The sequence below is a fragment of the Suncus etruscus genome, chromosome 3, assembly GCF_024139225.1.
Source record: "Suncus etruscus isolate mSunEtr1 chromosome 3, mSunEtr1.pri.cur, whole genome shotgun sequence".
Taxonomy (NCBI): domain Eukaryota; kingdom Metazoa; phylum Chordata; class Mammalia; order Eulipotyphla; family Soricidae; genus Suncus; species Suncus etruscus.
The window spans coordinates 115,766,352-115,778,410 of record NC_064850.1 but is presented as its reverse complement, the minus strand read 5'-3'; the positions used below and the strand labels follow the sequence as shown (position 1 = coordinate 115,778,410).

General features: G+C 47.4%; 1 protein-coding gene across 1 annotated transcript; it reads left to right on the top strand.

Moving 5' to 3' along the window:
* Positions 1-240: 240 nt before the first annotated feature.
* LSM6 (LSM6 homolog, U6 small nuclear RNA and mRNA degradation associated) lies at positions 241-11,839 on the top strand. Its single transcript, XM_049770178.1, has 4 exons — positions 241-303; positions 5,986-6,101; positions 9,389-9,502; positions 11,576-11,839. Exons 2-4 carry the CDS (start codon positions 6,008-6,010, stop codon positions 11,608-11,610), a joined length of 243 nt encoding a protein of 80 aa, XP_049626135.1. The 5' UTR covers positions 241-303; positions 5,986-6,007; the 3' UTR covers positions 11,611-11,839.
* The last annotated feature ends 220 nt before the right edge of the window (positions 11,840-12,059 follow it).

The following is a 12,059-nucleotide window of genomic DNA, read 5'->3' as shown; positions in this document are numbered from 1 at the left end:
ACGGTAACTGACTTCCTGCCATAATTACCGTAACTGACTTCCTGCTAGACTGAGAGCTCCCCGCGCTTTCTGCTCGAATCCAACTTCAGAGCCTCTTTTGCGCTTCCAGGCGATTGCGACATTTTAGGCCCCGTCGGGCTGCCGTAGCCCGCAAAGCAGCGATTGGAGGAGAAGCGCAAGGTCCCGCCCCCTCCGCGCTTTTGCTTTCGCTTCCGCCCAATTGTTGGCGGCGGCGGCGGCGGCGGCGAAGGAGGAGGTCGGAGTTCTCCTCGAGTGCCGGGCGTCCGGGGCGCCGGTCACGGGGTGAGCCGGGCCGTGTGGGGGGCCGCGCGAGGCGCTGCGGGAGGGGGCGTGACGATGCGCGGGGTCGGCTCGTTGCTCCGAGGGAACCCGGACCGGGGAACACGTGGAGCGGGGGGACCCGCCAACGGCGCCTGCGGGGGCGCGGCTGCAGCTACCTAGCGTGCGGAGAGGCCGGGCCGGGCCGGGCGGCGCGGGACCGACGTGCTTTGGCGGGAAAGCGCGATTTGGGCCCGGGACGCCGCGGGGTCCTGGCTAAGGTGCATCCCCGGACCCAGCCCGCGCGTCTGCGCCCCTGGCGCGTGCTCAAACCCGCCTGCGAGTGGCCCCCGGCTGAGGATGCCCACGGCCCGGGCGGCTCCTAAACTACCGACCTGTCATTCCCGGCAGCGCATCTTCTCTTCTCCCGTCGGTCCCCTTAAACGTTTGCCTCTACCCTTTCCTGACTACACCCGGCTGCTTTGTCTTAGAGAAGACTTTCCAGATGTTTTTTTTTTTTCCTTCAAACTATTTTCAGGTTATTGGCTTGCATTGGATTCAGAGACGTGGCATTGCTAGAGGAGATGCCCCTCCAGCACCCCTATGGCTCCTTGCAAGGTTTGCAAAATGCAACCTTAGGTCTTCCCCCAAAAGGAGTTGTCCTCCAAGAATTGTCTCTCCGAGGGTTTGGTCTCTGGCAAGTATTTCCTACAGGAGCCGCTGGGAAGACAATCATTGCTTTGGCCTTTGGGGTGGGGGGTGTCTTTTGTTTTTGCTGTTGGTGCCGGGCAGTTGCACAGGCATGGTTATTTTATTTTCACTGGAAAGGGCTTCCGGACAACCTCCTGCAAGGCTCAAGGCCAGACCCTGGCTCAGTGCTCAGGAGTGACTCCTCTGATGATCAAACCTAGGGTCGCCCTAGGCCTTACCTACATGAACCACCATCTCTCCTGTCCTTGCTTTTTGTTTGTTTGTTTGAGGGCCACCCCCAGCGGTGCTCAGGAGTTACTCCTGGCAGGCTTTGGGGGACCTGTCTTTGCTTTTAAATTTTCTTTTTTAATTTAGTTAAAGAGCCGTGGTTTACAAAGTTATTGATAGTTGGGTTTTAGGCATGTAATATTTCACCACCAGTGCCAACTCTCATCACTAGTGCTCCTATGTATGTTCCCTACTGCCCTTGGCCTGCAACCGTGGTGGGCACAATTCAAAGGTTACAGCTTAGATCTCACGTTTTCATTGTTCTTGGGTGTGTGCTTTGTACCCCTCTTCCACATCCCCAATATAACCAATGCTCAGACTCCTGTTCCTCCATTATTTCCCTTTCTCATCTTCCTACACCTTGGTTTCTTTTCTTCTTTGTCCTTTTCCTGAAGTTCTGGGGTCAAGGGCAATCCCCCCACTCCTTGCCTGGGTTTTTTCCCTTGGTGGAGGATTTTGTGAGGATGTGAGGGAGACCTACCCTGAAAGTGAGAGAATAATGGCCCATCAGTTAGGCTCATCAGTGGCATAACCCCCTATTTCTGCAGAAGAAGAACCTGCTGGTATAGGTGATAGTCTCTTAAAATGTCTGAAAGGAGATCACATGAATGATTCGATCTTTCTAGAATATCAAATAACTCGTTTTAATTATCCGAGGGACTCAATTCTGAGAAATGTCCAAGTGAATATTTTCTCTTTAATTGTTTTTGGCCTGGGGGCCACCCCTGGCAGTGCTGGGTTTGAAATCCAGATCAACAACCTACCCAGATCCAGCACTTTTTGTTTTTTTTTTCATTGTCACCTGAAGCCAGCGTGCCCCAGATTGTCCCCTCCAAGGGCACACCAGAGTGATCCCAGAGTTGCTTTCTGTTCCCTCAATGAAGGCAGATTTGGGGGGGTGGTGTCTCATCACTCTTCCTCCAGAGAATGGCTTTGCACGTGCGGCCTGATAGCAGGTGAAAGGCAAGAAGCAGGGACGTGTGTGTCATACCTACATGGTCTTCCCAGGAATTGGTGTGCCAGGGTTCTCCCTCCACCCTCATTCTCTCCACCACCCTCCACCCCAACATGGAGACCATGGCATCTCCTGCCCCTCAGGATGCTGTGGGGACACGAGTCCTGCTCACCTTGCCCCAGGGTCACCATGTCACTCGCCTCTCGAGCTCATGACCTTGTAGCTGAGTGGGGTGCAGAGTGCTTCTCGTTCTGTCCAAAAAGTCCCCACAGCACCTGCCAGGTGTCCTCATACCCTTTGCTTAGCTGCAGGATCGCAAGTGGACGGCCACCTTGTTGCCATTTTTGAAATTGATCACTTCAGGCTAATCTGAGTAGGAGTCAGGGGAAGGGGAAGACTGGATGTTGGGGATGGTCCTGTAGACAGTGTGTGTGTGTGTGGGGGGGGGAATGGGATGATTGTACTTTGGAAGGGGCATTCGTCAAGGTGACCTCAGGAAAAAAGCCTTTTGTCCCATTTGTTTCTGATCCAGCGAACTGTTCTCTTGTGTCCTAAATGGTGAAAGTGATTCCTTCTGCTTTATCCAATTTAAATGATGAAAACTTCAAATTGCGTGACCAAGTGATGGGAAAAATTGTGGTGTCGAGACCAATTTGCTCCTCGAGAACGGATTTATGGGCCAGTCATTAAGTAACGGGGAGGACCAGGGCAGCCTAATGAAGATGAATGTGGAAGATGTGCTCTCTGAGAGTGGCGGGACCCATGCCGAGGCAGCCAGCCGCGTCAAGAGTACTCGGAAGGCCTGTTTTCCCCCCACATTCAGCAGACTTGTCACTGTTTCAAGAACAAACCAGAACAACATGGTCTTCGACTTGCCTTTCCATGCAGCTTTTGAGGTAGAATAGACTATTTTGTAGGAGTCAGGATACAGACTCTGCATAGGTGAGAATTTCAATCCCTGTTCCCTGTAAGTGAGACAGATTGGGCCCTCTGCATGGAAAAGTGCTTCTTGCTGAGCCAGAGCTAAGGAGATGGCCCCATATGTTCATCCTTTCAGACTAGACTGTTCAGAGTCTCCTGGGCCTGCTCGAAAGCTTCTGAGTCAGACTTTCCTGGTGATTGTATATAGGTCATCCAGATCTCCAGGCCCAGACCCGGCACCTTGAGCCCCACCTGCCTCCCAGCCAGGGCTATCCAAACTCCAGCAGCCCTCATAACCCTGTGTCAGGACATGCATTCGGCCAGTGCCTTTGGGTTCAAGTTTCCCATAGCAGTGCAAGCTTCCTTCCTGTTCTTTCAGCCTATGGTCACTTGCAGAACTATGGGTACCCAGCCTAGGCAACTACAGGGTATCTATCTCAATACATATGTGGGGTTTTTTGGGGGGGCCCCACACCCGATGTCGTTCAGGGGTTACTCCTGGGTATGCGCTCAGAAATTGCTCCTGGCTTAGAGGACCATACAGGACACCAGGGATTGAGCCAAGGTTCGTGCTGGGTCAGCTTCGTGCAAGGCAAAAGCCCTACCACTGCGCCATTGCTCTGGCCCCTCTGTGTTTTAAAGATTTCATGGAGATCGTTTTCCCTTGTCCACCAAGGCTCTGGTTTTATGAGAACCTAGACCAGTACTGCTTGGATAGTGGATTGTTGACTGCCTCTTGGGGAGGGGAGGGGTTTTGAGAGAAAGCAGGTGGTGGTGGAGTGGCAGGGTGGCAGATGTGTTCTCTTGGATGAGCACAAAAGATGACCTGATCTATGTGTTTTTATTAAGGTGAGGAGAAGTTACTATCTTTGAAATAACTGATAAACCAAATTTGCAGATCTGCTCATATCTGTAGTATAGAAAATAGTGACTTATACTGTCTGTTATAGGCTGATGTGGTTTTCTGTCATCAACTCTGAACAAGGTAGCCAGAAGATCCTTGGCAACTAGATTGTCTCATTCCTGTGCTTCATGGTAGTGGCAAGGCTTGTTTTGTTTTTAAACAGAAATGGCTGAGTTTGTTTCGTTCAGGAGGAAGCTGGTGTAATGAGATTTAGCCTCTGAGAGGAAATGGTCCTAAGATCATGAATGGCGTTTCCAGAGGAGCTTTTGGTTGGGGATTAACAGCATCACATCTGCAGGTGGATGGTTATGTGTTATGTGTTTGGGTTTACTGAAGTCCTGTGTTTGTTACATGTTTTGTTATGTTTGTTCAAAACAGCAGGAATATAAACTTGTTGCATAGCCTGAGCCTGAATAAGTGAACAGTGGTTGTCTGGATATTAGTTGTAACTTCAACTATATGTTGCAACTATATCGCTAAAAAATGTTATTTATTTGGTGTTGGAGCTATACCTGGTGATACTCAGAAATTACTCCTGTGAGAGATCAGGGGATTGAACCCAGGCCAGCCATGTGTAAGGCAAGCATCCTACAAGTTAATTTTTTTGGGGTGGTGGGCCACACCCAGTGACGCTCAGGGGGTTACTCCTGGCTATGCATTCAGAATTCGCTCCTGGCTTGGGGGACCATATGAGATGCTGGAGGATAGAAACGTGGTCTGTCCTAGGTCAGCATGTGCAAAGCAAACACCCTACTGCTTGTGCCACTGCTCCAACCCATCTACAAGCCTGTTTTCAGACTATTTTACTTAAAAGTTTGAGGGTTTTTTCCTCTCTTAAATATAGATGGCCCTCATCTGCTGTCATTTTAATAGCGTAGAGATGTGGCCAGGGAGCTAGTGCAAAGTGTGGGCTGTGTGCTGGGGTGTTGGAGCCCCTGAATTTAGTCCTTGCCACTTCGTCCCCTTCTGTGCATCTGGGCTCTGCATTTGTGGCCCTCAACCCTGCCAAACCTTCACAGCTCTGGCCTTCAGACTATCAAGGCAGTGCTCTGGGTCTCCAAATGCTGCTCAATAATGTGAGTGCTTTTAGGATTGTGACACAGTGTAACACGTTCACACTCCTTAGCTTGGCATGTGTCTCTGCCTCTGTCCTTGAACTGTACAGGCTGGGAGGGAGAAGGGTTCTTGGGCTTTGGTAAATACATATATACATAAATAAAGCTCCAATAAAGTAGGATCATGGGTGGCAGGACAGCACTCCAGAGACTGGGGAGCTGATTTGGAGCACATCGTGCCCGGTGACCTGATGCTTGATTTGCTCTGTGTCCATCTCTTCCTTTCTAAAATGATAATGGAAACAATACCTGCTTCATGAGGACTGGCCTTTGAAGAGACCTGTGAGCCTGGTTCAGTGCTTGGAAGTGCCACCCATCCAACACTCGCTGTACCACTTGGTTATATGCGATGGCTCTTTTCAGAGCGACCTACCGATGTCGACGATGCACCTGAACCTGTACAGCACAGCTGAAAACGTGGCTGATTGACATTTCACTACTTGGTCTGTCACTCTGGGGAACAGACTAGTTCATCTTCCTGCTCCTTTATTTTCATCATCAAAATAGGGGTGTTCAAACCTTCCAGGGTTCCTAGAAAGATGAAATGGATCAGCAGCATCTCAGCGGAGTGCTCAATATAAAGAAGCATTCAGTTTTTGTTTGTGTCAGTGGCTGTAATGGGCATGTGGAACCTCCTCTGTGAGTGCTTTTAGGGTTGTGACCCAGCGTAACATGTTCACACTCCTTAGCTTGGCATGTGTCTCTGCCTCTGTCCTTGAACTGTACAGGCCGGGAGGGAGAAGGGTTCTTGGGCTTTGGTAATGCCGAAAGGACTTCCAGGTGTGCTCAGGTGATCCGTGAACTTCATTTGTCCCTTTTTTACTCCTTGACAGACTTCTGCTCAGGACTGGGAAGATGAGTCTTCGGAAGCAAACCCCCAGTGACTTCTTAAAGCAAATCATCGGTCGACCAGTTGTGGTCAAGTTAAATTCTGGAGTGGATTATCGAGGTAATATTACCTGCTCCGTTCTTACCTGTGTCACAGATAAGCCAGTGGATTGGGGCATGTTTTCTGAGCCTCCTTAGTATAAGACCAAGAACACGAGGGTTTTCTGGTTCATTTTTCCTCTATTCTGAGATGGGTCAAGGAATGTGATGGAGGATTTTATCCTGGCTCCTCATCCCAGCAGGGCTCCCAGCACCTCAGGGCAAAGCCCTGCACCTTCAAGAGCTTATTGCTGGGCACAGTGACAGGCTGGCAAGATTCGCTTACCACACTCCAGATAGTAGTAATTTACACTATGTACTTTTCATGCATTGAGCTTCCGGGACCTTCAAAGATACTTTTCTCTCTTCGTGGACTGCAAGGTTTCTTTTTTAAAAGAATTTTTTTTAAGCCGCACCTAGCAGTGTTTAGGGCTTCTTCCTGGCTCTGTGCTCAGGACTCACTTCTTTGTTCATGGGACCCTGTGTAATGCCAGGGTCCGAACCAGGGTCAGCCACACAAAAGGAAAGGGTCTTAACCCCTATACTAGTTCTCAGGACTGAGAGCACAATTTTTAAAAGGCTGATACTACTAAAATTTTCTTTATGGAAGAGAACATATCAAATTCCATTTTTAAAAGTAAGATATTCCTACTCTTCCAATTGTAAGCCAAGTTTAATTATCTAGGGTATTTCACAGGTGCTGATTCATTAGTTTTATAGTCTTGGTCTCTTTTTTTTTTTTTTTATAGTCTTTCCTTGGTCTCTTCTGAATGATGGGAATTTTTTGAGCTTTATTCTTTCCCACACTTACAAAATTAATTTTTATTGAGCTTGCGACATGTCCAGTGAGTACTAGTCACTTAAGTTTTTCTTTCAGCTTTACATAAATCCTTTGTGATCTTTTGGAATATTTCTTCCTAGTAAAGGAAACCTTGTTATGAAATCTTGGGGTGGGAGGGGCAGCGAGGGTGAGAGTAACTAGACAGATAGAACAGCAGGTAAGGTACTGTCCTGTATGCAGCCAACTCAGATTCGAACTCCAATTTTTCATACAGGAAAATAGACAAAGATCACTCAGGACAGCTTAAATCACCACGTGTATGCTTAATACCCAGAATGCCTGGATTCAGTTCCTGGTCACTTGAGTGTGGTCCCCTGAGCACCCTGGGTCTGACTCTTTCCCCATATTTTCCCTTCTCCACTCTCATCATCCAAAAAAAAAAAAAAGACATCATGAAATCACTTGATAGCATCGTGCTACTATTGTTTCTGGACACTAATGTTGTTTTTTTCATTCAGTTCATCTAATTTGTAAGTTTAGGCTTTTACCAGTTTTCTTTTTAATCAACAACTTGGTTCCTTTGACCTGTACCTGAAGTGTTCATCCAAGTCTGTTGAAGTATCTCCTTGGGCTCGGACCCTGGAGTCCATGGCAACTTCATGCTGCCCAGCAGAGCACCCAGGCTCATGCTTTCCTGTCCCTGCAATGAGGCTGGGTTTACACCTAAGTCCACATTGAAGTCACTTGGTCGCTCCTTCTGTCACCCTTCTTTCTTTGCTTGTGAGCATAGACAGATGCTTTTTCTCTTTTTCTTTTTTTATGAGTGTCTGTTCATGGTCTCTACTTCTTTTTGAAAATTTTTTTAATTTAAGTTTTTGATTTGCAATGCTATTGATAGGTGAGTTTTAGCATAAAGTATTTCAGCATTAATCCCATCACCAGTGTGAGCTCCCATCCAGTGCTCTCCTATATTTTGTCATCCCCACCCCTCCTAGCCACCTTAACAGGCACCTTACAAAGCTCTTGAAGCTAAACGTACATAATGGAAGACCTCACTTTTATTTTGTTAAGTTCACCTTTTGGAGATGGACAAGATGGGAGATGACCATTCTATCTTTAAGTCTGGGTTTTGTTTTTTTTTAATTTTGCTTGCAGAATACATCTTTTTATTCAAGGGCTACCTTTCAGTTTGACAGGTATTTGATTAATGTTCAAATAGATTTGTCCCAGAAGCTTCTTGATCATTTGTAGCAGTGGTTTAAATGTCTCACACTAGAGCAGTGACAAATACAAGTTACAGATTTGACTTTCTGTGGTTAGGAAGTAATTGTTATTAAGTGTTCCGCATCCGTTCTGATTCTTTGAAAGTTTACAGTTCCTAGAACAATTTTATTGGGTTAGCATCTCGTGCGCTCATTACAGACTCGTAGTTTTGAAAAGAACCTTTGTTTCAGGGATAATGGGGGAAGAAGCAGAGAGTGAAGGGCATAGTAATGAAGTCTTAAACTCTTGACTTAAGTTGGTTGAACTTGTTTCAACTTGGATTTTTATTTCTAGAATTTGCCACTTGAAGAGATCCAGAAGTTTATGTATTTTTCCCTTTTGGGGAGAGGGAAAAAGACCCCAAAGTCAATTTCGACATGGTCAGATTATCCGAATGGAAACAGTTTCCTTGAAAGCTCCTCCGAATGTTTTGGGCCATTTTCAGTATTAGTTTGGCTGAGAAACTATCCGAAGTGTGACCAAACAGAAAGGGACGTGTTACAATGCAATATGTCACTCTGTGTTCTCAAGCTGCTCAGCGCCTTGAGTCACAGCTTCAGATGTGCTTTCGGGGCACCTGCTGTCTGTCCCCTCTGCCGTTCTAACAGACTGTGGAGACTCCTCTCCACCCCAGCCCATCCTCTGCCATGGGCCATGTTGTGGACTCAGGAAGAAAATCTGCTGGGCCTGCATTGCACCGAGGGTTGGCTAGTGGTATTCCCTAGGCTTGTGTCAGAGGATGATCCTGTCTTCTGAATATTCTTAAAGCTGCATCATATGAGGAGATTGAGATTAGGCTGTTGTTCATACACCTTTGCTTTTCCTGCTCGCCATGGGTGTTTGGCTATTCTCATGCCAGATGCTTCTTCAGACCAGCATCTGGGAAAGAAACCCCATCCAGACCTACATCAGGGAAAGACATTGTGTGTGTGTGTGTGTGTGTGTGTGTGTGTGTGTGTGTGTGTGTGTGTGAAAGAGAGAGAAAGAGAGAAAGAGGGAGAGGGAGAGAGAGGGAGAGGGAGGGAGGGAGGGAGGGAGGGAAGGAGGAGAGGAAAATGCATATGGGTGTGAGAGAGTGCATGTATTTTTGTGTGCATGTGCTTTGGTCTATTTTAAGCATCAATGATGGTGGATTTTTATTATTACTATTAAGCATGTAAGAGCTAATGAATGAATAAAGAGATTGTCAGTTCTATGGTCTGCCCTATAATTTTTCTACTGTTATTTGCCTTGTTTTTCTTCCCTTTGATGAAATCTCTCCCCAGGGGTCCTGGCTTGCCTGGATGGCTACATGAACATTGCCCTGGAGCAGACAGAAGAGTATGTGAACGGCCAGCTCAAGAACAAGTACGGGGATGCCTTCATCCGAGGGAACAATGGTAATGCTCCTTGCAGCTCCCTGGGCCATGTCCAGGGCGGCCTTTGTTGTTGGTGATAAAGTTTACTGGGGCCTGAGAGATAGATACTTGATCATTGAGATGAGGCATTTGCCTTGCATGTGGTTGATTGCGGGTCCCAATCTTGATCCCTGACGTCACATGCTCTCTTCACGCATGGATTGCTGAGTTTACTTCTAGACTCATAGGTGTGGCCAGCTCATTATGACATCATCAAGTTTAGAACCAGCTCCTATAGGAACTGAGAGGCACTAGGCAGCCAGTCCAACACAGTTCTCTGAAGTGTGGCTGGTTCTGCTCCCAGCGATACACTGCCCAGGAGGGTCAGTGCTCCTGGGGCTGTGCAGTCTGGCCATCGCCTTTGGCAACAAGTGTTGCCTATTTGACGCTCTCACTCTAAAGCTGTCCTGTGCTTTTAGTTGAATGTGTAGCCTTAACTGGTTTCAAAAAGCAAAGAAAAGGACAGAAAGAAATAAGGTTCTAAAGTTTCTCAGCTTTTTTTGGTTTTGTTTTTGTTTTGTTTGGAGGTCAGACGCAGTGATGCTCAGGGTCATTCCTGGCTCTACTCGGGATCATTCCTGGCAGTGATTGGGGAAATCATATAGGATACTGGGGACTGAATCTGGGTCCACCACTTGCAAGACAAACACCCACCCCTGCTGTACTGCGCCTGACATAATTTTTTACTCCAGGTATATGGCTGGATTGACTTCATTTCTATTTACTTCTTTTGTCAGTAAAGTCAGAGTTGAATGTTGCTAGAAGACCTTGTATCCCTCAGCTGACCACTTCGGCTGAGTTCACCCCAGGGTAGCTGGGGTACTGGCACAGATGGTCTATCTTCTTTCCACACAGCCCACAGTGTCTGTTCACCCATCAGTCAGTCCTTCCCATGGGCAGAACATCTTTGGCTGTATAGAATCGCTTCGGACTCCTGAGTCCTGCTTTTACTGAGGGTTGTACTCTGCATGGCTGCAGGTTCTGTGTGGTGAATGAGCAGCTTGCTCTAGCATGGGGGAAGAATTTAGCAAGTCACCAGATTTAATCTGATTCTTCTGAACTGCCTGTTCTTTAAGGTTCAATTTGGGCAGTCAGTGGCGCAATACTTGATAACAACAGTTGAAACTTAAATTGAGAATAAGGATATTGGTCTAATTAAAAAATGTTATGCTCTCAGTTATGCTGTCACAGTTAAAAGTAAGGTGATGAGAGGGTGGAGAACATGACTCAGCAAACTGAAGTGTGTGCTCTGCATGTAGGAGCCCTGCATTCTATTCCCTGCACCTCTGGGTTCCCTGAAACTCCTCCTAGTGATCCTGAGCACTGAGCTGGGAGTGACCTCAGTGCTCTGTAAACTAGGGCTTCGTTGTGGGTTTTTTTGGTCATACCTGGTGGTGCTGAGGGCTTACTTCTGGCTCTGCACTAAGGGATCACTCTTGGTGCTGACCTGGGCATCAAACTCAGGTGAGCTGTACACGAAGCAAGCCCCCTGCCTACTCTACCAGGCATCACTCTGGCCCCGCAAGTTCAGGTTTTAATTTGGTGATAATGTCTTTTTTCTTCTGAATCTGAAACCTAGTCTGTTTGATTGACTAGAGTTTACGACAAGCATCCCAAGTATTAGCTATGGTCACGAGCCATTTTCCAGGTCCAGGGTCTTCATATGTCATTCTGTCTCTCTATTTTTTTTTTTTTTTTGGTTTTTGGGCCACACCCAGTAACGCTCAGGGGTTACTCCTGGCTATGCACTCAGAAGTTGCTCCTAGCTTGGGGGACCATATGGGACACCGGGGGATCCAACCGTGGTCCGTCCAAGGCCAGCACAGGCAAAGCAGGCACCTTACCTCTAGCGTCACCGCCCGGCTCCCGTCATTCTGTCTCTTGACCACAACTTGCAGCCATGTGAGTGGACTGCTCAGAGAGCACAGTCCTGTGCTTGTGATTCCCATGTCCACACTCCTCTAGTTCATTCGAGTGCCGATTTCTGGCAATACTGGGTAGCGTGGGGGTTTCTCTTGAATTTGCAGTGCTCCTGAGTATGTTCTTCCTTTGCAGTGTTGTACATAAGCACACAGAAGAGAAGGATGTGAAGGCTCTGGATGGCGGTGCTCAACTTTCTAGGATTAATTTTTTTATCAGTTGTTTTGCTTTTGTGACACTATCTGTCCCATTTTCCTGAGTTGATTTCTTACCATTGTGACAAAGAGAAATGTGTAAATGTGTGATTTGATTGTCACGAGAGTCCTTTAGTGTTGAGTCTTGGTTCTCATTTACTGTCAGTACAATGTACAGAAAGAATTAAAGACTACATGTTTTTAACTCCGACTGTCTGCGTGTCCTTGGCTCTGTGATGTGGCTGGTGTTTCAGACTGGCAGTGCCCCTCTCTCTGCCAGCCTCCCCTATGTACCCCATTCCAGAGCTTCTGAGTTCAGCGGATGCGTCTGAGACTGAAAAGGGCCCCTCAAACCAGAAGTTCAGCTTCTCGGTAAAACTACAAAACAGTTGGAATTGGGGCCCTCTGCATGCACTCCACAACCC

What these genes read in the sequence shown, in the direction of transcription:
- LSM6 (XM_049770178.1), top strand. Translation starts at nt 6,008, where the DNA reads ATGAGTCTTCGGAAGCAAACCCCCAGTGACTTCTTAAAGCAAATCATC. An exon ending in TTCTGGAGTGGATTATCGAG is followed by an intron (nt 6,102 to 9,388) that starts GTAATATTACCT and finishes ATCTCTCCCCAG; the next exon opens with GGGTCCTGGCTTGCCTGGAT. An exon ending in CTTCATCCGAGGGAACAATG is followed by an intron (nt 9,503 to 11,575) that starts GTAATGCTCCTT and finishes CTTCCTTTGCAG; the next exon opens with TGTTGTACATAAGCACACAG.